The 25,395-nt window shown below is 39.9% G+C and overlaps 1 protein-coding gene across 1 annotated transcript in view; it reads right to left on the bottom strand.

The window, feature by feature from the left end:
- SUSD4 (sushi domain containing 4) overlaps positions 1–17,134 on the bottom strand; it is a gene marked incomplete at its 5' end in the record, with an annotated part of 30,938 nt that extends 13,804 nt beyond the window's left edge. Inside the window, 3 exons of the mRNA XM_009698581.1 lie at positions 5,519–5,707; positions 9,272–9,451; positions 16,896–17,134. Coding sequence (XP_009696883.1) covers positions 5,519–5,707; positions 9,272–9,451; positions 16,896–17,134 — 608 coding nt within the window. The remainder of the gene's footprint in view (positions 1–5,518; positions 5,708–9,271; positions 9,452–16,895) is intronic.
- Positions 17,135–25,395: the final 8,261 nt, after the last annotated feature.

Below are 25,395 nucleotides of genomic sequence, written 5' to 3'. Positions count from 1 at the left end.
GCCGGACACGTGTAATTTCTGCACTCCTGGGTGAGAAATGAATGAACTGTCTGCACTGCAGAAACGCATAGAATTATTGAATGACTTTTTTTGAAGAAAACTGTCTTTTTAAACTTCTTCATCATACTTGCTTTCTATGACTTAATCACCCCCCAGGGTGAAACACTATCAGCATATTTCATTCTTTGGCTGTCAGGCTAGAGGTGTCACCAATGTAAAGGTGTTGCTTAAGTAAAGGTGCATACAAATACTGTTGGCTGCTGCTATTTGAACATTTACTTGTCAGGTTGTCATTCCTGAGTTGCAAGAAGTATTGCTGTAGGCACTGAAATGCCACTCTAGTGAGAGCCACTAAAAACAAGGCTATCAATGCGTCTTATGTTAATGTTAACTCAGTTAACTTGGATGACCTCTTTGGCAGTTGAGCAATATTTAATTTATTCTCCCTCCTGCCTGCAAGCTGAGTAGGTGTAAACATAGACCAGAAACCTGGTATCTCTCTTAATTTCTTAATACCACAGTGTTTCATAACTTGCTTGTATTGCTGCCCTCTGCTCCCGCCACAGGATTTTTATCTGTTGGAGATCTGCTGCATCAACATTATCTTCCCTGAGGATATGCACCAGTCTGTCATGTTGGAATTTATCTAAAGCTGTCTCAATGTCAACAAAGAAACACAGAGAGAAATCCATTCGTACCAACGTACAATATCTCAGGCTTAGGATTGCTTACTTTATTCTGACTCCCAAACATAAACTGATTACAGGCTGCCTTGATTCTTTTTTCTCAGTGTATTGCTGTATGTTCCATCAAGAATTTCAAATATTTTAAGGGCACAGTTTATCTAATGTATAACATGGTGTCAATCACTGGTTATGGCATTAGCAATTGTTATATCAGAATTAAGATTTTGGAAGCTTTCCTTTGAAGTATCCTGCGTGTAAATGGTTAGAAAGTTTAAGCTACTTTCTTTTGAAATATTAAGCAGCCATGGCAAGTCACCGGTAATATCACCCTCCTCCAGTGCTCTTTCGTGCTCTTTAGTTTCCAAATTCTATGTTAGAATTATCAGATGTCTCTGTGAGTGTCTGCCCTCAGGCTTATGAGAAGAATAATTTTAAAACTCTGTCCTGTATTCTTACCTGTCTTTTCAGAATATTTTTTTATTTGTAGTATACTTTGCTGGTTTTAATTTTCATATGACTAACCCCCTTTTATTCTTTCCTCGTGCTCCAGGTAGGGTTTTTTTGGTTCCCTTGCACTTCTTCTGGCTTTGTTGTGCAATTTTCTTAATCCCTTCCTTCTCCTCTCTTTCTTCCACAGTCTATAATTTTCAGAATCCCTTCTGTAATTGGTGGTTGCTTAGCATTGTATCTTTTCACCTCCCCTCACAACGAGGAGGTTTTATATACCAGAGTTCTGAAATGCCTTCAGTTTTCTTCGATGTTTTTCCTCTCTTCTACTCGTCGAATCTCCCCTTTGAAGTCTATTCCGCATGTTTGTTTCATTTTAATTTTCAATCTACCTACAAAAATCTGAAATATTTTCTATTTTACATTCTTTCAAGTTTAGCCTCAGCTAGAGAATCTGTTGATCCTAGCATGTAGAACAAAGTTTTGATATTGCAATACATCTGATTTCCGGCAGGACTGGCTTCTCTGTTCAGCTGGGATAATACTGAAACCAGACATCCCAGGTAATAGGATCACATCTGTTGTTTACAAATTCAATCAACCTATTCTCCCTTTTACTCTTAAATACAAAGCTGGGAATTCCCAATTACACTGTCCATACAACTGCTTTATATTCTAGCATTAGCACTATAATCAAATTCTTCCAGCACTTCTTCTCTTTGCCTTCTTTCCCCACCCAGTTCTTTATAAGAACTATTCCTTACATCTTCTTGGAAGTCTTCCAAAGGGCATGAAAGGCTAAAATACAGAGTCCAGATGGCAAGGTGTGTAATCATATGCAGATTATGTTCCCAAAGTACTAATGGGCAGGCTTTTTTGGTTTGTTGTTTTTTTTTTCCAGATTTCTCCAAATCCTGTGTAATGTCTTTATTCACCTTAAAGTATCATATCATAAACATTTCCTAGTTCTATATGTCTCATTTCAAAGAATTCCATGCTGGTACGTTTTCAAGTGTTTGCTGTCCTCCAATGTTTTTTGAAGCCATCCGGTTTTACAATTAATGTTTGTACCCCATGTGGTAATCTTCAGTTTAAGGGTTTTTCCACCCATGTTTTGCATATCTGAATTTACAGAAGGCAATCACTAACTAACATCAATTTCTACAGATGGATGAATAACCCCAAACTGGTAATTTAAAAATCATACAAATAAAAGAAATGTAACATTTTCCTTAGATTTTCATATATCCTTGGAAGTGTCTAGCAAGTTTCAGTACTAAAGAAAGTTTAAAAAACTTCTGCATAATTATGGAATTCCACTAGAAAAAAGGATATTAAGAAAGTTCAAGATGTAAATTGAGGACTTAAAGGAGAAGAAAATTCAATGTTAAGATGCTTGCTTCATCTTATCCTCTAAATGACTGTAAAATTTTCTAGCACTGGTAAAACACCACCATTTCCTCTATCATCATTCTCAGATATAGCTGAACCATTTCAACTGAAGCTTCCCAAATGATACAGCTTGAGGCAGACACTCAAAAATCAATCCAAATGTTTTAAATTTGGCAAAGGTACAAGCATTTAAGGAGAGGATCTCATACCAGTAAATACTTGGCAATCTGAGCTAGAGGCATCCTTATTTGCTTGAGCTGTAACAACTTTCCTGATGAGATGCAAACAGCTGTTTCTGAGAAGCCGCTGCGTAACTCTGCAGTATCGGCTGCAGTTCAGTACCAGGTAACACAATTCTTATGCACTGCTGTGAGTAAAGCAGCAGTGATTTTAATTATCAGAAAAACCCTCTTCCCTATCAGCAAAAATCTGTCTCCCGGGATTGCTGGTGGAAGTTCTGCACTTGGCAATATTGAGAATAAGACTGGACCGAGCATTAGAAGGCATGCTGTACGATGGGAGGTGAGAGGTCCCTGGTGTAACTAGCTCTTTACATGGAGCTAAAACCCCTTCATTCAGAATTTGCTTGGCCTAACAAAGAGGGAAAATTTCATAAAATTGACATACAGCATTTGTATGTATGTATGTACAGCATATTTGGTTCCACACATATTTAAGAAGTTCCTTCTGTGAAGGCTTCAAGGAGAACATGTATCAAAACAAGAAAGCTGTAAGCAGCATTGTTTATAGCAGAATAAAACCTCTAAAATAGCTTCCTAACAACCATTTCCTTTTAGTCATTACTATATTAAAATAGTGAGCAGGAAATGTCATTAGAATAAATTTTGAATTGATCATGGAAATAAATAAATGGAATTAATTTGTTATTTGCAGATTTCCTCTGTGAAAAATACTGCTTGGCGAGATTATACCTCACACGTAAATGGAATACTGAAAAACGAGCTTGACATCGGCATGCAAAGAGCAGAATAAAAAGAAAGCAGGGAGGTAGTTTTGTCCACTAATTAAGAGTAGTGGATTGTAAGAAGATTCCTGGAGACCAGCACTCCTTGCATAAATCACTTTGACAAACACTTTCAAACAAGGGCATCTCAACTTGATTTACCCTGTCTGGATTTAATTTTGAAGTTCGCTGCATCCCAGCTGAAGCATGCCTAGAAGAGAGTTTACAAGAGGAGTTGTCAGGGGTGCTGCTCTCTCTTCTGCCCCAACAGAGGCAGGGACAGCCCCACAGCTGAGGAGAACCTGCTCTTTGCCAGCGTTGTGCTCTAGGCTTCGGTCTCCCGTGGTTCACCCAACACACGCACCGATGGGACACCGACATGAAATCACCATGGAAAGTTGTAACATTTGAGGAGAGCAGTAAGAAAGTGACTAAAAGGGACGCTGGATCTAAATCAAAAGTCAGGAGGCCTCCCGGATGGCCTTGATCCAGCGTTTCAGGCACGCTGATACCCCCATCACAGATCATCAGAGTTGACTGGGGATGATACCTTTTGACATGTTATTTAAAATGTACAACTCTCAGGGCAACAGTTCTTATCTCATGTTAAATTATCAAGAAAAAAGAGCCTCTGCATGACTTTATAATACAAGCAATAAACAATAAGCTCATGAGTTTTCCTGGGTATTTTGATAGAAGCTGAAATGCTCACTAGTGTTAAGTGAGGGTATGACACAACTTTTTCTGCTTCATACACTTAAGCTTCTGTATTTTAATGCTCTTATCTTCCTAACTGGAAAACTGTCATTTTTATCAAAACAGTTACACTGTTTGAATTTAGCCTAACAGGGCCCTTCTGATTTTTTAATGTATTTTCCATGCTACAAACAACAAACAAACCTTCCAAAAATGGCTTACATAGACCTGATTTGGGATTAATCTTTTATGGTGAGCTAAAAAAAAAAAATTCACCTTGTTATGTCATTCCAAAATTGCAAAGGCATTTTTGAATTCTGGAACTTGAATTGTCGGTTAAAAACAAGGATAATTTTATTATGTTTGTGCATTATATCACTTTGTTGATGCTGTTGGTAAATTTTTGCACTTCCAGACCGCTTAGCATTTAGCTCAGTGACATAAACATCACATATGAATTCCTATAATCGCTCTTAGCTAAATTCTACATATAGATAGCTTCCTTACAGGCTTGAAATTGAGCAAAACCGTAGTCCTCTTAGGGGAATGAAATGCAGAGGATGTATTTGGATTCTGATGACTTCCTAGGATGTTTCATTCAAGATGCAGTATGAAGATGGAGGAAGGTAGTTCACAAGGTTTTGACAGCGTATGGAGCAATCCATTCAGTATCGTTGTTTTAAATGTATGGGATGCAAATATAAATGCACTACAATATCCTCCATTCCAGCACTGCAGCTATAGCCACAGATTATTCCTTTTGGCTTGGTACGATTTAGCTCTGTTTCACACTGAATGGTTTTTATGTTCCTAATCAATAAATTAGCTCAGTCATTTTAGTTGCAAATCCTTCTTTAAGGTTAACTACTTTGAGAGACAACAAATATTCAAGTGTGCAGCATCATGTAGCACTGAATAATGTCTGCAGCCCAAACTAAGAATTTCTATGGAATATTTTTTAGTTGATTATGGAAATCTATCTGTATCTATAGAAACTCTGGTCATCTTCACACAAATGTGAATTCCGTAACTTCCTCAGTATTTTTATTAGAAAAGCTGCAAAGAATGTACGTTTTAAGGGGAAAGCAATCATTGCTAAGAGCTTCCCCTCTTGCACTTCAGACACTGAGAGAGCAAACATTACTTAGGGAACACCAAGAGCTAATGGTGCAGTGAATCACAATAGGTTGCACGCAACAAAACCCAGATATGCTCTGCGTGGCCTGTGGAAACATTACATATAGCGGAACTGTGGTTATAGCCCTGAGTTAAAATCATATAGAGCATGCTGATTTTGCAAAATTGAAAGATAAACAAACAATAAGACATTTACCTTCCACATCAAGGCACCTAGGTGGGCTATCTGACCAGATAAGGTTATACATGCATTCAAGGAACTCTGCCCCTTCTAGTTTATATCCAGGAAAGCATTGATAATACACCACTGTTCCTATGGGGAAGGAGGACTCGAACTCAGATATGTTAATGTAACTATGAGGAAGAACCAATGGCCTCAGGCAACCTGCAAATTAAGAAGAGGGAGGTATCTTTTATTATAAGGTGCTTATCTCAGTCATCTTCACAAATCTCGGTTATAATTCCTAAATTGAGGACTGCGATATTTTTCATCTCCTCTACTATGAATGGCATGTCTGCATGATCTCCCTCAGATACGTACGCCTCATTATCCTCTTCCAAACCCTTTTATTGTTTAGCCCACACGCTTTGCTAGCGTGGGATTCACTCTCAGCAAGTTCCAGGAAAGGTTTACTGAAAATGACAGTATTTTGTTTCACAAACATTCACTGGTTTAGCAGATGGCAATTTCTTTTTGAGGTAGAATCTCTAATAAACAAAGATTGTCATTTATATAAACCATGAGTTATATTCCTCCTCTTAAAACTGACAGGCATGTAAACCATCTTTAATATTAAAACTGCTCCTGTGACAAAGTGCACACAACTGTAAAAGATTTGCAGACAGAACTAATGATTTTGAAATTCCAGTTTGAGAAAGTCTAAAGGGACATGACTTCCTACAAGCAGTCCCATGATAAACACTGAACAAGGTGTCGGATTAGGTTATCAAAAAGTTAAGGTACCTGTTATCACCGGAAACGGTAAATGTAGTCAGAGACTATGTCCTACTTCTGGAATTACTTCTGAGGGATTTGTACCATGGATGGTACTGAGCAGTGACAGTTAAATGGTCACCAGGCATATTTGGTGCAAGAACGAACAGTGAATTTAACAGATGACATGACTTTATAACATGTCATACACACACTTTCAGAGTCTGTTTTGAGCTGGTATTTAGATAAGAATTTGTACTAGAGAAAAAAATAATTCCTCACAGCCTTAGAAATGACCCTCTGGGTAATACGTAACACTTGATTTTTTTAATTTGCAATAATGTGGAGGAAAGATGATTAGTAATCAGCACATGGAAAATAACATTATAAAGTTATGAGACTAACAGGAGCTGCATTATGGCAATCCATAAATAGGTCTCTTGCCACTACTAGGAATTTGCGAAGGATATTCATAGGACTCTCATAATTTTAAGTCTGAGGGGGAAACTAAAATCAGTCTTAGAACTTCTTGTAAGATACTGGCATCTAAAAGAAAAAGTCTCGGCAGCCCTTTAAGTGGTTATTTCCTTGCAATGGTCTTTTGAGGGAGAGGGATCGAAAGCAAAAGAAAACAACAGAAAAAGCCTGGAAGCTTTTTACAGCCACTGTACTACCAGAGCAATGGGTTTGATAGCTGTTTTACTAGCTGGTTATCTCCCTGCTCAAATAAAGCTTCAAGCATCCTATCTACTGGCTACTGCTCGTACCCGTGATCAAGCATGCCCCCCCCATAACAAACCAGTTCCTGCAAACTGAGCAGCCCACAGAGCCCCTACCTCCTGCGGGACAGAAATAGCACAGACTGCCTGACCAAGAGCAAGCTTACTCTTCTCTGAAGTGTATCAGGGAAAAATTTGTCCTGCTGCCTCCGAATTTTGATGCTCATTGGGGTCTTTGTAATGCAGGACAGAGATTTACTTGAATTCATATGAGAGCCAAGTGTTTGTGAAAATCCCTAGGTCTCCAAACATCTCAAACTGCTTGAAAACTTGACTTTGACATTTTTTTGGCTAAGTAATTCACATCATTCCAGACCAGTAATTATCATTATTATCTCGTGGCAAAAATAGTTTGAGGTTGGATTCTTATACGCGCTACAATCCTTTCGCACTGCTCTGGCAGAAAAAAAAGGCATCTTAGTGTCACGAGACTCCCCTGCCTGTTGTAATCAAAGGGCCGTAAGAATGTAATGACAGCCTGCCTAGTGGAAGTAGACAAGTGGTTTTGGTATTATTAGTGCTTGACGTAGCAAAAATTTTGGAGACAATTTTGGAACAGGTTTATAGAATTTGGCAAAATATGGCAGATACTTGAATCTGAATTGCCTGTTCTCTACCTATCTGGTAGTTACAGCCCTTGGCCCTTGTGCAATTTATTTCTTAACTTTTATTAGCAGTGCTTTTATTTTGAAAAGCAGTTAATATCGGATATTGAGTGGCAGCAATTGATTTGGTTTCATAGTATAAATACAGCAACAGAACAAAGTAAGAAGCCAAGGGGTACTTGGAGTACTTCTGCATACCCAGTTAATACTGGATGTCACAAAATTTCTACCTGCATCTTTGCCAAATACAGTACCTGCAAATTAATCTTTTGAGTATTCATCTCACCTAACTGCAAGAGTCTCAATCTACCTTAATCAGAGGTGAGGTGCACCTGCTCTCAAAAACGGGCTGTGTACTTCATACTGCCACACATGATGCCATTGCTGACAAAGTACCTCAAAACCAGTGTCCACTTTTTGATGGGTTTGTGAAAACTCCCCTGTTCTGTTAGCCCTATTCAGATACAATGTGTGCACTCAAAACACTGAGCTAGCCCTGTCATGTGCCCAAATTTCTACATGTCTGTGCCATAGTCTAAGACAAGAGCTTGGGGGACAGCTTGATGTGCCCCAAACCGAGGGTCCTAACCATACCAGCCCATACAAACTAAGCTCCTGTAACGTCTGACACTGGCGCCCATCAATCTCATCACTTTACAGCAGAAATGCCGTGACTTTTGTGTCTCATCCTGCCACCATCACTCCTGAGAAGTGTCCCAGCTCCCCTGCCTGCCTGCCCCTGCAAGTTGATGTGACGGTGTTATTAAGTGCCTACAGAGAACTGTCCGTTTTAGGAGACAACAGATGGGTTTGAGGATAGTTAATACTAACCCAGTCTTCTCCTTAGCACAGAGAGTTAAAACCTCTGGATGCTGGTCATCTGGTCAAGCTTGTTACCAAGATGTGAATTGGTTAAAACCAAGTCAGTGGTACTAACACACGTGTGTTAGAAATGTAAAGGTAACAGCAGCCCAGGGTTATTGAATTTCCATCCACTACAGCTGGCTTACCCCCAGCCATTTCTCACAGTCTAAGTGAAGCTGGGATCCCATGTTACTCACACTACTCATTCTACGGCTAATGGTTCTTCTGGCCAAAATCATTCCTGTGCACACCCTCAATTTTCAGTCAATACCTATGGGTTTGATGGACTGTGAACCTGATCAACAGCTCTACTGAAAACTCTGATAGAAGAACAGGTTCCAGCTTCTCTCCTCTACCCCTGCCCATGGCACAAGGCAAAGAAAGGTAAATTACAGTTATAAGCTTAAATCTTTCGAGAAATTAATTGGTGCAAAAATGTCAGTTGCCCATCAGATCTTTTGCTGAACTTCTGACTGATTTAACCCTGATTTTTAAAAAAATGCAATGTATCTGTGTCAGACTTTAGCACAGCAAACAAAAAGCAATATTTAAAGTAGTATTTTAAGAATGGGTATGTTCAGAAAGTGGCACCTTCTTTCCTGCAGTGAGCAACAGGGAAATCAAAAAAATCTTAGGAGCAGCACTATTCAAATATAGTACAGTGGAGCTTATCAGATCACTGACATCCTTACAACTGTAGAAAAAAATATTGGCAAACTATCACAAGGTGCATGAGCTATAAAACAGGATGTGCTGGTGTACTAAACCTTGACAAATGGGCAGATTATCCCATGTTCCATCGTCTTGACATATTGAAACCATGTTGTCTAAGTCAGGGTAACGGATCTGGAATCCTTCATGACAGCTGATTATTAACTTATCGCCAGTCCTGTATGTCTTGTTATGAATCTCTGCATCTTCAACATGTGGAACAAGGCAATCTGTGACTTCATGAAAAAAAAAAATAGTAACTTAATTAAAAAAACATGGCTAACTATGCAATAATCAAGCTCTTAAGTTATCAGTTAATGTAAGTGCTCTGCTTAAACCGTTTGGAAAATACATGCATTTCAGTAAATATGTCCTTTCCCTAGTTAACCATCGGTTACAAAGTCTATAGCACTGTAGTAGAAGCTGACATGCTATAATAATGGATCATTCCCCCAGACTTTATTAAACAAATAAAATTAAGAGCATTTGGAAAGACTTTTTTAATTTTGTCTTTCCATTCATCATGTGTGCAAATTACACCGCACAGTTTGACTGTCCCAAAGTCCCATGTGAAGGCAGAGTCTTTGACAGCACTATGGACAGGACAAAAGAAAAGATAAAATACAGATATGGCATGAGGAACACAGAAAAACTGCAGTTTTAGCAGAGAGACAGATGAAAATCAGGTACATTTACAAGGGTTTATCCAGCTCCGTTCCACAGAGTTTGTTATGAGAATGTCTTCACTTGAATCTCTTTGATTCTGTTTTAAATCAGATGATTTTATGTGCCTGAATTCATATGCCTTTAGAGGGTGTGATTTTTAAGGCCTTGAGGAGCATCTCAAGTGCTTGTAGAAGACTCTCAACAAGGGAAATGACTGCAAACCTCTAGTGATATACGGGCATGGGCTCTATTACCTGACTGTGATACATGTATCGGACAGTCTTATATCTCACTGTATATACCAGTGCCAAAGACACCAAAATATAACATACAACCCAGAAGGCTAAAGAATGAAAGATGTTGTGAAAAGTGGAAGGAAAGGGTGAGGCAGGCTAAAAATCCCTCTGCTAATACTGAATAATTAAGAGACAAGCCAAGAGGAGATGAAGGAATAGTCCAGGTGACTCAAAGTTCATCCTCCTCATAAATGCAAAGTCAGATTAAATAGAAGCGAGGAAAAGATTAAATATTAGGAAAATACAATCAAAATTATCTGTCTGCCAGCAGTCAATCCATGAAAGAGATGGTGATAAAAGTTTCCAGGCATCAAACCCCACAAAGTATTTCAAATAAAAGCAAGACAGTAAAAATATTATAAGCCTGTTTTATGCTGGGTTTTTTCCAACACTTCTACCACAAGAGACAATTATCTTCATTTAGGAATGCAATATTTATTTAAAAAAGAAGTTTCAGAAGTCCCTTGAGACTTGCATAACAGAGAAAGTTTCTGCCATTTTCATGGGTAATTCTCGCTAAGGAGGAAAAGTGAAGTCTAAATTTGTATTTCGCAATTAATTGTGAGCATGCACAAAGTAAAGTGATAGCAACAGCTTGCTTGTTTGCTTAGAAGTGCATCTAGAAGCAAGATAAACTGTCATTTAGCATAGCACAGGCAAACTACTAAGAGCAATGTAGTATTTACTTATTATTATTTATGTACTTATTTATTCAGGCAAAGTAGGGGATCTCTTATTCTGAGAATCCATCACTACATTTTACTAATGTGAAGTGGGAGAGTGTTGCTTCCCCAGTTAAAACATATTTTCCTTTGTACCTTCCCATTATAGGGACGTTTTCTAAAATCCATTCTACTTAGCTAACTTTTAGTATGGGGTCTGGACATATCACCAGTCGAAAATTCTCCCATTTCTCTTGTTACTTTTAGCTCCTTGGCTGCTGCTGCAGGTCCCTCCTGCTGCCTGTGAGAGGAAGGGCTGGCAGTCTGAGAACCTGCCCCAAGAAGTTTTATTAGAATTTAGTAGTTTATAAATGCCCAAGTCTGGGAGGATGCATAACCTAGCAGAAGGTTATAAAATGCACTGTGATGAGGGTGCAGACATCACCTTCAAAGACGGAACTGAATTTCCTCTCTCTCTCTCTCTGGCAAGTTAATCAGCAGAGGAGACGGCAGAGGATGCCCCATGAGAAATGCCTGATGCTAAGCCTTGAACGCTGTCACGAAGAAGTTGCCCTGGGCACCCCCAAGGATGGGACAAGATAGATGGGGATCCTGCTCAGCAGCCCCGCAGGAGGAGGTCCGAGATGGATGCCAGAAGATAACGTCAATGAACAACTCACTCTCTTGGCATGACAGCTTTCTGTTGCTATACAAATAAAAGCGCTATGTATACATACAGTGCAGTAAAACGAGATTTCACTTTCAAAGTGGGGGAAATTGATTCTGTAACAATGATCTATTACAGCAACTTCATCCCCATTATTCCAAGTAACAGCTATAGATCGAATCATTTTAATCGGCTAGATGTTGGCAGAGAACAGTGATAAGTTGCTCACTGTACCATCCTTCGCCTGCAACATCCTGGCTGACTTTGATAACAGGCCTATTACAAACCCCAGCTAAACGTGAGACGAATGGACCACAGCATTACAGCTCTTTTTCCTGATGTCTTGTGAGCAAATACTTTCCCACTGACTGAATTTGTATTGTTTAGCACTTAGTCAGGCGTAAATTGCAGTAGCTGCCTCTCCGCAAACAACTGGATTAGCTGGCACAAATTCTGCTTGGAAAAGCTGAGAGTAAGTAACTGGATTTTAAAATGTCCTGTCCTAGAAAATAAACTGCTTTATTTTAAGTACTTTTCAGCAAATCCGTGGAAGCTGCTAAACCATTTAAGGGAATAAATGGTCTTTAACCAGCATCGAACAGCGATGGCTATGACTTGCACTGCTTTCTGGCAGGTTTACATGATCTGTTTGTATCTACTGTGTGAATATTAAAACAGGTCAGCCAAAAGAACGCCCTAGTTAGGAACACATTTCTTATCTCACAGAGGCACAAAGAGGTGGGGGTGCAGCCGGCAGGCCCAACAGCCTGCCAGGTGCAAGGGCTCATCTTGACCTAACTTTCATGAAGATACAGCTTTGTACATGAGGAGTTCTTGGCTTTAGCAAACCAAGGGTGTCCCTCATCACAGGAAGATTGGTATGAAGAGTAAAATTTGTTAAATACTAGAGTTATAGTACTTTAGTTTAGGTGCAAACCATGCATCATCTCTTGGAACTGTTTCTTCCAGCCCATGGGGAAAGAGGACCACGCTCCCTCCTCCCAAGAGCACCTGGACCATAAAGGCAACTCAGAAGGAAGGCATGACTTGGACACTATGGAGATAGCCACACCATCCATGGGTACCAGCTGGCTTGGCACAGATTATATCTATTGCAGGTGAAGTCTTAGCCTCCCAAAATTGTCCCTGGTTCATGCTAATCCAGAAGGTACTTGTAGGAATTGCTTGGGGACTACTACTTGACAGTGGCCAAAATCATGTCAGGGACCTTTGTAACACTGTAGCAGCATGTGCAATTGAAGAACAGTGTAAAATCATGTCAGGGACCTTTCTAACACTGTAGCAGTATGTGCAATTGAAGACCAGTGTCCTGGCCCATGCTCTGGCACTGCTTTGTTTACTAGTCTGTATGTAAACTCAAATGCAGCGGTCCAGTGCTCCTATGCATCTCACTGTGGAGCAGCCTCTGAATTAGCCTTGACTACATCTCGCCACAACATTGACAGGCTGGAACAGAGAGGAACAGGGAGAAAGGATGAAAGGAACATCATGAAGAATGGGCTGAATGCAGAGACAGCTCATCTAGACCCTGTGCTATTAAAAGTAAACATTTAAGATTGATATTGTCTCTTGTAAATCCATAGCACTGTGTTAGTAGGATAGCTCTGGATGGCAAACACAGTATTTCAGTGCATATTAAATAACACCTCTTTATTGCCTTTGCTGGTATTACAGCAGTGCACAGAGACTTCACCTAAGATCTGTGGCCACTGTGCTAAGCACAGGTTACAAACATCGTATCATGCTTGTAACCAGGCTTAAGGATCATCAAACGCTGGGCAACACAGATAAGAGATGGAGAAATAAAAATATTTCAGTCATCTCACAGATCCAGGGACAAAGGCAAAGAGAAATGAGTGCTAAATGTCATAGAGGAAAAGTGTAGCCAAAGTAGGTACTAGTCCACTCCTTTCACCGCAGGTTTATCATCCCTGCCAGTGGGAGAATGAAGCACTGAGGACATCTCGAAGGCGTCTGCCTGCAGAAGCACTGGGAGAGAAGGGCACAGCTCTTCGCTTTGTTGCCATCTCCATATAGACTGTAAATTTAGATTCAATCTCATAGGAAAGAGGTAGCATTTGTTCCAAGTAGGGCAACAGTCTCAGCAGCCACATTATCACAGTGGGAGAAGATTAGATTAAAGTGTGAAACAACATGACATATTGCTCTTAAACAGTAAATACAAAATTTCTACCTTAGAGCTTTGGTATTTATGTGCATAACTGTATTAGAATTGATGGAAGTTACAGTCACAACATGCTGTAGATCAACATGAGAACATAACTCTAAGCACGCAGATTTTTGACAGGGCATTTACTGGGCACCTAGTCATGCAACCTCATTCTCGTACTGACACTTAAAATCTCCTGCCTCTTAATGAGAAATGACAGACCTATAAAATCAAATTGATTGGATGAAGAGCTCCAGGCAAATGTATTCGTTTTAAAATCAATTACATTCTGAAACTGGTTGCTTTACTTCCTTTGGTAAATAGCATTCATTTGGGATTAGAGATTGTTCTAGTAAAAACATAACAACAACTAAACGTACATAACATATAGACATAAAATTACATGTAACCATCCTTAGTTGAATCCAGACTCCTGAAATTAACTTAAAATGAACTCCACAGTATTGAGTGGCTTTACTGTTGAAGCTCAGCTGGCAATATCTGACATTTAGATATGGGCTGAGAGGTGTGCATAGCATACCATAGCACACGTGGCAGTAAGCCCCTGCCGTAAACGGGTAAATGCAATATAAAGTTTATTTCACTTTGTAATAGCTAATGATGACTGGTAAAACATTCACTTCTTATTTCTCCAGTAGCTGCTACAAATTTCAAATTTCTTTTTATATATCATTACAGAATTTCTGCAATGAGGACTTTTATGTATGTCATTAGACAGCTGAGAATTACAAACCCTGTTATAATTCCTCCTTAACTGTTCTCCAGATGTGCCGTGTTCCTACAATGCCCACCTCCCTCTCGCGCCCCTCTCATGATTCTGCTCCCAGTACACAAAAGGATCATTCTAAAAAGCACTTAAGGAAGTGCTTAGGTCTCATGGGTTGCCACTGAACTTTTGCTTAGTATTTCTTCCGAATCAGTGGTTGCATTGTGCATTGGAAAGAAGAATTAATTCTGTCACCTAATTTTTTTTTCCTATTGCTAAACCCTAGGATTGTTTTAATAATACCTCAGGTATTCTAATACTGTTAATCAGGAAAGTACTTAAGCACTTGCTTCACTAAATCCTAAATCAGGGTCCTACTCTTCAGTCCAAATAATAAAAGCATTTTTGCATATGCCTAGTTTTGAGCATAGAACTTTAACAAGACTAATCACATAATTACAGTTATGCTCAAGCTTAAGTGCTTTGCTTGAGCAGAGCACTGGCTAGCAATCCTTTTTAAGTGTTCTGTGCTGTAAAGTAATGATTATCTCTCAAGCAACTGCAATCACATCATCCATCACATTCTCATCTTCCAGTTTTTTCTTTTCTGAAAACACCTGGCTCGAGTGTTGATCACACTGACATCAGTGGCAGTTTTGCTGTTGATGGCTTTGTGATCAGAAACTTCCTCCACAAATTTCCACTGGACTAGGGGGCTTGGGAAGAGGTTTGAATATTCAATAAAACATGGTAATGCTTGTTTTAACAACTGCAGTGGATGATACAGGTACTAGTTCAAAGATGCACATCAAAATTCCTAGAAGCTAAAAGCAGTGGTTAAGAAAACAGATTTTCCAAGTGTTATAGCTTTTTCTGGTAGTTTAGACATATGCTGCTGTCACTCTACATGTATTTTTTCTTAAATAACCATGAGATGAGAGACAAGGGCGTTTATAAAAGGTGACTGTAACAGGAGAGGGCACAATTTTCACACATATATTATTTTTAAAGGCATCGGGTTGTTTCTTTGAAGCTGACCCGTGCCACCATTATGACCAGGTGTTATGGGCCCCCATTGCCTTCACGTTCTACACGTCAGCTGTCTTCTCAGTGCATACCCCGAGACAGCTCACGGCTCTGTAGCCTGTGGCCTCACACACGTCCAGGAGTCCATATTGTACCAAGACCTCTCTTGCCAACGGGGCAGCTACCTGAAAGACCATGGACCACTTACCAGCTGCCTCTGGCTACTCTTTCCAGTATCTCATGTACCTCTTTCACACAGAGCACTGGTTAGGGTTGTTCCCTTCACGTGTGTCCCCTCAGCGTGGTCCTCCCAGGCCCTGCTTGCTCCCGTTGTGGCACGTCCCTTCGTGTACCCCTATGCAGGCACAGGATGCTCATACCCACCCACCCATCAGCATAAACAAGTACTAGCAGTTTTTACACACGCCGAATCATGCGTGAGCTGATGGAGTAAGGTGTTTATAAGCCATACAAGTTGTTGACTACTTTTGAATGAAGGCCATATATTTATCTGATTTTAAATGATGGAAGGCATCGTGAAATAGAATTTATCTTGCTCCACCTTGAAGACAGCGAGGTAATGGCTAATGACTTCAGTGGAGAAGTCACAACACTAAAATGTACACGATTTAACTAACACTTTTCATGTCTGTTGATTTTAATAGCTCTGTTGACCAAAAATAAATCAACAAAAAGAACAAGTTATATCTTTAATATACTCAGTGAAATAAATTGTTTGTGTTGTTTGGATGTATTTTGGACAAAATTTACGCGTACGATATTCACATTAATCCTGCCTCTATCTAACTCCTAGAAGAAGAAAGTTATTTAAAGTCCTAATTATTTAAAATCGAATACAATTTCGAAAATGCAATACGATAAAAATAAATTGGTTTATGCCATAATAGTCTGACTTATCTCAAAGTAAACTTCTACTGTGACTTTAAACTTCTGCAGTCCATGCTTATTTGATTTTCCTACTTGAATCATGCGCACATCATAAAATATAATTGTTTAAAACTCCTGATTAGCAGGAACAGTACCATTGGAAATTCATTGTATTTTCCTAGTAAAATATTGCAGAAAGGAGTATTAAGTGGGCAGCTTTAATAAATAGTTACAGTTTATTTATAGTGGAGGTTGTTTTTTCTCTCTGCATCAATTTCTAACTAGTTAAAAGGAGAAATGTATTATCTTTTTTTCTTCAGATTTCTTTATGTCTCTTTCAACACATGTGCATGCACACACACAACCTCTCACGGTATAAATTTAACTGACAGATGGGGATTACGGATGGGATGGATGGGAAATTAAAGTATCTATCAAGTAAGACACAGTGAAATGGACTCCAGCCTTTTGTGTTTTGTGCCGAGACACACAGACATGGTACATGGACAAGTGAGAAGAACTGACACTGGTGAACTGCTTTAAGAAAGCTGACTTACCTTCTTGTAGGCACACAGGTTTATCACTTGGTTTCCAGCTCAGGGAGCCATTAAAGTGTCTCACACAGAGTTTTTTTGAAGTACCATTAAGCCTGTATCCTTCTTGGCAATGAAACCGGACTACCACACTTTCGAAGAAAACACCCGCACTGGGTGTCTTGTATCCATGTTCAGGAGCTCCAGGATCAGCACAAGCATGTAGGTCATCAAACCCTATGTCAGACAAAGATACAATCAAACTGTGTTCATTTACTCCTCATGGAGCTGTAGTCACGCTTTTTCTAGGTTTTTCCATTTGATGTTTAATCTTCCGGGGGGGCCTCATATCTTCCAGCAATGACCACTAGCAACCCTGCTTGGGTACTGGGTACTCCAGACTCGGGAGAGGACCAACCTCCAGCTACAGCAGAAATACTCAGGTGACAGAAATACTCCCATCTTGTCGCGCAGTTACTGAGGAAGCAAAGTCAACCACGCTCCTCAGCAGCTGACCTGGATAAAAACAAAGCACTTGACCCAACCTACCAGTGGGGACTGCACAGTAACGTATCTGTAATTACCCTTGGGGACTACGGGGTTTTGGAGGTCTGGTACAGTCACTGGAAAAAATAATAATGTGTCAGAAGCAGAGAGGAAGAGGAAATAAAGAAAAGGGCATGAAACCTAACTGCCTTCCAAAGACATAGTAACTAAAACAGAAGATGAGCTGCTAGGTGCAGGGAGATTTTGAGCTGGGAGGGAGTTCTACCACAGGGAAAAGGGACACTATGATGTGGGATGTATGCAATCCCCCTGTCACGCTGGCTTCGTGGCCCTACCGAATTCTTAAAATGCTGTTATGGGAGCACTGTATTACTGCATTGATGCCAGAAGGGAGTTAGTAAAGCCCTTTACTTGCACAAAATTAACTGTAAAATAACAAACAAAACCCCAACGGTTGCAATCATAAAATGTGACTGTTTATCACTTTATCAAACTCCTTTCAATGTCATTTGCATAAACTGAACCTTTTTTTTACTGCAACGCAACAAAGGTTTAGTGCAGCACTGAACAAGTACTGCATACTGAAAGACCAAATAACTTTGCAACAGGAACAGCAAGGGGGCAATTAATACTGGTGGGAGGGATGCCTGGAAAATTTGAAAATCATTGCATTGTAGCTTTAATGTTTTGACTTTAAAAGTATAGTATCAGAGAGCCTCAGCTACTTCCTGCATGATAAGGATGAAGTGCCTCCGTGGTACAGTCAGAGAGAAGGAAGATAATACAGTAGAAGCCTTTTCAAAATAAATCTCCGCTTCCTGAGGCCAAATCACCCCCTCCACCGAAGGGCTCGGTGTGACGCTGTGGCAGCCAAATGGAGAGCACTGAAGGTGATAAAGGGCTCTTGCATTTGAACACTGAATTTCTCCCTTCAGTCCCCTGGCTGAAGGTTGCTAGTGGAGAAATACAAGAAGCACAGGCCAAGCCGCAGTGTTGCATGCTCAATTACCTGCACCTGCTAGCAGAGGCAGGGCACATCATCGGGTCACCAGAGAGGATGGCATCTTCCTGACTCCATACATAGCTGATTTTATGTGAGTCTGGCTCACTGCGCTGAACTCCCCAACCAGGCTACAATTGCCAGGAGGTGACCTGATGGCCAGAACCCAGCCTGAATACCTATGTGCCACACGTGCTGGAGAGAGCCATCACCTACATCCAGCTTCTGCCCCTCTGCACTGCTCCGATACTTGGGGCTTTTCACCGAAAGAGATTTCACTACTGTCCTCTCTTTGCTGAAGCAGTACAAAAGCAGCAGGGTTCTGCTCTTGTGGTTTTACTTCTCCATCCAGTGAAGTTTATCACGAGAACTGAAGGGTCAGTGCAGTAGCCAAGTCAAACAAATCTCTGAACTTCATGCCCACTCATCTGCTGTGTGGCTCAACACCTCCAGTGCAAACTGCCCAGCGATGACCTTACTTATTTTCCATTAAACCAAGGGATAACATGACATTTAGCTCAATTTCGTTATTTCGGTAATATCAGAATTTGCAGTCAGGCAAGGAATATTATAACCCACCTTGAAATATGTGTCCTTTCTTACTAGCTGCATCAGGGAAAAGTACACAACTGCCTACTACTATGCCTCTGCAACAACAGAAACAAGAAAGTTGGTGAGGTCACATGCAATTTGCCTGGTAAAAAAATGAGTCAAGTTCATTTCCCAGTTTTCATTAAGTCGAATATGCAAAGTTAGAGATTTGGGACCATCAGCACAAAACCCAACACAGAAGGCAAGAATGTTTTGTCCCTGGTGCAGCCTAATTCTGTGACCCTACTGCCACTTCTCTGGTGACCTTTCACAAGCAAAGTTCTTCATTACTCCTAGGGATCATTTTGCAGTGAGTTGGTCTCCTAGGTTCTTTTTCTCAAGCGCAGTTTGTGAGCAGACAAATCTATCCCCAATGGGAATTCCCAAGAAGGAACTGGAACACGAACGGCAAAATTGAATTATGTACCCTCTAGTTTCTACAAAGCCCGTAGCCAGCTGTTGTTTAGCTACTGAATAAGGGATGACCCATGGAATCAGAGGATCACTGCTTCCACGCAGCATTTCCATTGCTTATTCCTGAAGCAAGGAAGAAGGAAAAAGCCTCAGGGAATAGCCAGTTAGGCGGATTACACATCCAATACAGTAATTTCTCATGGTAAGATCATAAAGGCAAAGCAAACAAAACCCCAGCCCCATCTTTTCCCCATAGATATCAACAGTAGACTTGGCCCAAATCTTGGTCCTACTAAAATTAGTGGAAGTCACTTGTACAGCAAGCTTCTTTTTGAAGGTGCGTATGATCCAGGCACAAAGTAGTGAAGCCAGCGCTGTGCCACCTCGTTGCATGCTTTGGCCAAGAAGGAGTGAGGACACGTGCGAGGGAGGCACAGCGAGGCCGGCTGCCGTGCTGGGGATCTCCCAGTGCCCAGAGGGCACCGCACGTGTTTTGAAGGGGCCATTACAACCTAGAGAAGTCAGGAACTGCTCTGATCTTCACCAGGGTTGCTCATCTCTTGCACAAGAGGTGTGCGGAGTATGTCAACAGCTTATTTAGCTGAGTGCAAAGTCTATCAGTCTTTTCCAATTTAAGTATGAAACTTCTGTTACAATATTCAAGAACAACAATGCTGAAACATCCCTGAGAATTGCCATCTTCCAGTTCTCCTTAATGACATCAGGCTTGGACCCTTTATATACTAATCCTTTTCATATAATCTCATCTAGTTAAGCTCCACCCTATGAAAAATGAGTAAATGCCTGTCTTCAATGAAATACAGCTTGGTAAATTAAATCTCTTTTTTTTTTTTTTTCTCACGATCTTTAGTTTCTTTCCATTTTCAAAGCTATTCATTTAAAAGCAGGTACTCAAAGCTGTGATACAGTATTTTTATAATAGCAGGAGTAATCTCACGTTATAGACGGGACATCTTTTGCTTTGATTCCTTTAGAACCTGATGATCCCAGCCAAAAGAGTTTTCAGCCAGAGCCACAAGATAAGATTTCTTTGGAAAGAACCATAAAAATTACATAAATGGGAAAGCCAATCTTTTGGTTATAATAGTAAGGCATTATCCTGCAGGGAAGAGTATATCAAATAAGATAAAAAATAACTTAGAACTACAATGGATTCTGTTTCTTTATAAACCCTTCAGTGAGCCTTTGGGGAAAAGAATGAGATTTTACTTTGACTACTGGATTTTTTCTCATGGTTACAAAAAGGGAAGGGGGAATCATCAGCACTAGTGAAAACTATACCACAGGCTTGTCAAATAAAGCAGCAAATTTTCATGTTACCTATATAGTTAAAATTTAATAAGGTCAGCAGCCGTCTTCATAATCAACACTGCATCACTAGCAACAACTTTATGGGATGCTGTTGTATGGTTTTAAATCCCTAAAGTAAAGACTACACAATCACTGATGGAACTGACCATTCCAGTAATCAAAATAGCTTAATATTTAGTCTAAGTTGTAGACTTTCTGTATCATGGCTCCTTTAAGGGATGTTGTGTAAAATATAATGAACAATAATACCTTCTGATAAGGTTAAAGAGTATATAAGGTCATCATCACCAGTAAAACATGCAGTTGATACAGAATATATTTTGGTTGTGGTATTTACCATATTTCTACTGGTGGACCAACAGGAGGTCATCAGAAAATAGCAAAGCTCTTAACCTCGATAAAACACAAGCAGTTTATATGGGTTCCTGTTTTACCTAAATTACTTGGTATTGTCAGATAAAAATTATGTCAAACTAACCAGAAGACTGAAAAATCAGCAATCCCCTCCTTGGGGTGTAAACCAAACCATTATAATTCATTTGAATGGACTGTATTTCTAGAATTCTGTGTTATATGTTCTCAAACATATAATGATTCATCTCATCCCCTACAAAAAGCTTCAAATATCAGAAGCCAGGGGAAAATGACATATTTGTGATGCAAGAAATCATGATAGCCACAACTCAATTTCAGACATGCTTGAAAAAAGGCAGGTGGAAGAATCCCTCAGCTCTTCCCATCATTCTCTATTTCTCCACACCTTTTTCTCACTTTCCTCTTCTGTTTTCCTTGTTTCCCTCTTCCCTCACCTCCATATCTTACAGCTCCTTGTAAAGTCATGGTGCCAGTGAGGTGATTTCTAATCTAGATTTGATGGACTTCTTTGCCCCTGAAGCTGCTCTATAGCATTTCACTGACACACTGCTGGTGCAATGTTAGCTCAGAAATGGCTGCACTCCTTGAACAGAGACATCGCTGTCATTCCAGTTTGTTACATACACCCAGTGAAGGAAAAGTGACATATAATGTGTAATAATATTAAAGATACAGAGTATTTTCAGGATTTGTCTTCAGTAGGATGGAGAAGGAGCTTCTCAGGCAGCAACACCTGCATTTGGGTTCACTAAATCAGTAAGTCCTTGCTATCTCAGTCGGGGGTAGAGGAAGGCAGATGCTTTGCAGCCCGTGGCAGGACCAGACTGCCTGCGTGCACATTTTATAAGGAGTCTGTAAACACTGCAGGAGCAGGTTATCTTAGGCCAGCTCTCAGTAAAAAGCCATATTAGGACTAAAGCAGAAGGGTCACAAGTGCAAACATGCTGAGGGCTTGCTTGTCTGATACAAAGGAAAAGTCATTTTCATCCCTTTAAGAGATTCTGCCCTGTTTCTGTGAAAGCCACACAGGCACAGCATTTTGTGCCTTTGGCTGTTTATGCTTTCTCACTGTTGATGACGTTAATTAAACTACCCACATACCTCTGTAACAAGAAAAGGAAGGCTATGCTTAGATTAGCATCTAGCCTTGGAAGTGAAACGAAATTATAAACCTGTGATTTCATTAGTGAAATGCCTGCTAAAATCTAAACGCTCTCTAATCCATTAAGGGTCACTAATACTTAAGATTCTCTGAGACTTCAGCAGCTTTGCAAAACCCTGCCCTGTTTAAGATGTGAATCACACCCTCCGTCGCTATCCTTACAGAACATACTCCCAACTCCCAGCACTGTTGGATATCCCTCCTCAATCGGCTGAGCCTTATCCAGGGCAGCCTAACAAGCCACTGGAAGAAAGGGAGAAGTTCGAATTACTTTTTACGAGAAACAGAACAGCAAATAAGACCTCCGGGGGTGGGTACTTTGCTTAAGCCACAAGCTGATCTATATGAACATCATTAAGCTTCATTCTCCTTCATATAACCCAAGAGCGTCATAGCAGAAAAATAAGAAAATCAGTGTGTAATGCAGTTCATGAGCTCCAAAACCACCCATCTGCAATGAAAAGCGAACATGCAAGCCCTGCATGAAGGGCAACAGGCTCCAAGAGAGGCAACTGATCATTTAAAAGGCTGAAAGATTGCATCATTTGCAATTCCCCATTTTTCTTACCTTTCCATTCATGCCCTCTTCTCCTTCAACCCTGGCCTCCCACCTGTCTTCTCCATCCTCCTTTACCCCAAGCCAACTCACCACCTGCCCTCACACCCTCCTGTTAAGACCTCCACGCTCCCAAATCTTGCCCACCACCACGTTCCCCACCTCTCTTTCTCCTCCTCTCAATGTGTGCTTGGAAAGGAGCAGTCACTCAGAGATGCTCCTAAGGGTGATGGTCAGCTCAACCTTAAAATCACTCAGGCGTGACAAGTCCCTGGGCATTTCTGTGCTAAATCAAACTGACATCTCCCTGGAAAGCCCAAGGATTGCTGCTCCCTCCAGGGCGGGCACAGGGGAGGGAACATGAGCAGTCATAAGCAGGACAAAGCACCCATGGAGGGCAAAAGGGGTCTTCTGGAGCCATGCTGGAGCTGCTTCTGCCTGGGAACCTCACCAGGGAGAAAGGGGGAAAAGCCACAGTGTCAGCAGGGCAGGTTCAAGGGCCCTGCACAGATGATTGCAGATGTATAACAGCATCTTTATTTCAAGGGTCATGTCTCCAATTAGTTACTTCCATCACCATTCAACACTCAGGGATGATAGCACACCCCAGCTGGTGCTTGACCAGTGTCATACAGCAGGGAACAAGCTGGATTTTCTACCAGTGGAGGTGACCACCATTTTCAATTTTGAATGTGAATCTTGATACAGGATTCTTTTATTGCCTTGACATTAGGCTAATGCATGAGGAAAAACCACTTAAAATTGCTGGAAAAGGAAGATGGTTTAGAATACAATCAGCGGAGCACTTCAGTAAACCCACAGCAAACAAAAAAGATGCATTTGTTTCTTCTCGAAAATGAGTTTCTTCTAATTAACATCTTAAACAGCACAGGCCTGTCCCTTTAATCATAACTTCTCACAATTAATATAGCTATGTCATCTTTGTAAATAAGCCATTTCATTTATAATGCAAGAAGCACTTGTTGCTTCCAGTCTTTTGTAGTCCAACAAGTCTGACTGCATAATTTACAAAACCTTAGGAAGTGTCATATGCTACTGGGTGGTCCTCTGAACCTCCCATCACTTAAATAAAAAATGAAAGGCAGAAAGCAAATCTGCTGGCAGTTCTGCTGACAGAACGGCGTTCTTCTAGAAATGTTTTTATAGCAGACCAAATCTGCTGGCAGTTCTGCTGACAGAACTGCGTTCTTCTATAAATGTTTTTATAGCAGAAAGTTACCGTGGCTATCCTGGGGTAAGATTCAGGGTAAATAAATGCCAATTTATCACACAAGAAATTCCAAAACCTCTTCCCAGTTCCTTAACATTTAAACTGGATATTTAGTTTTCAAACAAAGCCATTTAAAATTATAACACTTGCACATTGAAGTCTAAACTGAGGCCAGTTCAAATCAAGCATTAGGCAAAAATAAGCAAAAACCTGAAGCCAGAGTTTGTTCAGCTTTCTGCAAATATAAGGTGAATATTTTCTTCATTTCCATTTATTCAGCTAGTTCAGTTCAATGACTACATCTATTCAAGCTGCAAACTCTACCAGGAATTAAAAAAAAAAAGTATAAAACTAGGTTTTTCTTTTCTATTCTGTGAAAAAGAAGCAGGTGAGAATGAATGACTTCTTCAATTTCCTTGTTACAGATAATATGTCATGTTTCTAAGTAAATTTTAAACATAAAGTGTGCTTAAATAAGCTTATCTTTATGCATCTTTATTATACTTAAGGTAATTTTAACTACTTTAAAATGGTTCTTCTTTAAAATGGTAGTTCCGTGCTTCTTACCTGAATCCTGAGTATCTATGAATTCTAATTGCAGTCAAACACGCTTTGACATAGATGATGAGTTTTTGAAACAATCTAATTAAAAAAAAATATTAAATGACATCTTTTACCATAATAAAAACAAGGATGCAGTAAATGCATGTTAAGCTCTATATGTGCTTCAATAAATGGGCACATACCTAACACATCTTCCTATTCCTTATGCTGATAAGGCACTGTAATAAAGATGATATTTGCCAACATGTGCTTGTTGATTGGTGACCCATAAGAATCATCATAAGGAATTAAATATGTACAAATCCAAAATATAAAATATTAATATATCACTTATGCCAAGATTTCCTTTTTACTGATTTAAATGAATAAGTGAGCTCATTACTTTGATTTAAATCAACCGACACCACTTATGTTTTCATCCTCATATGTAACAGTTTATATATTATATGTCTAAGGATTTCATTAGAGTTGCAATATTGTCGATGTGGGAATCCAGCCTTAGGTCACTAAGCAGGATTAATAACAACACAGAAAGCTACTAATAAAAAAGTGCCAAATAAAATAAAACTATACTCCCATAATTTCAAGAATGTTATGGGCCTGCTGTGTTTTTAAAAAGCAGTATCTAAGTATTGTTGTTTATCTGTCCGATATTTTTAGCACTTGGGAAAAAATTAATTACCATTACCAAGAGTTAGTTTAAGCATTTTTAGTCTAGACAGACATCCCTTAGGAAATATAGCAAAAAACTATAAAAAATGAATCATGAGTTAGTTACTATAGTAATATTTC

Source organism: Cariama cristata, unplaced genomic scaffold, assembly GCF_000690535.1.
Source record: "Cariama cristata isolate BGI_N322 unplaced genomic scaffold, ASM69053v1 scaffold1130, whole genome shotgun sequence".
NCBI lineage: Eukaryota > Metazoa > Chordata > Aves > Cariamiformes > Cariamidae > Cariama > Cariama cristata.
The sequence above is the reverse complement of the archived record's forward strand: the minus strand, read 5'-3'. Positions and strand labels throughout refer to the sequence as shown.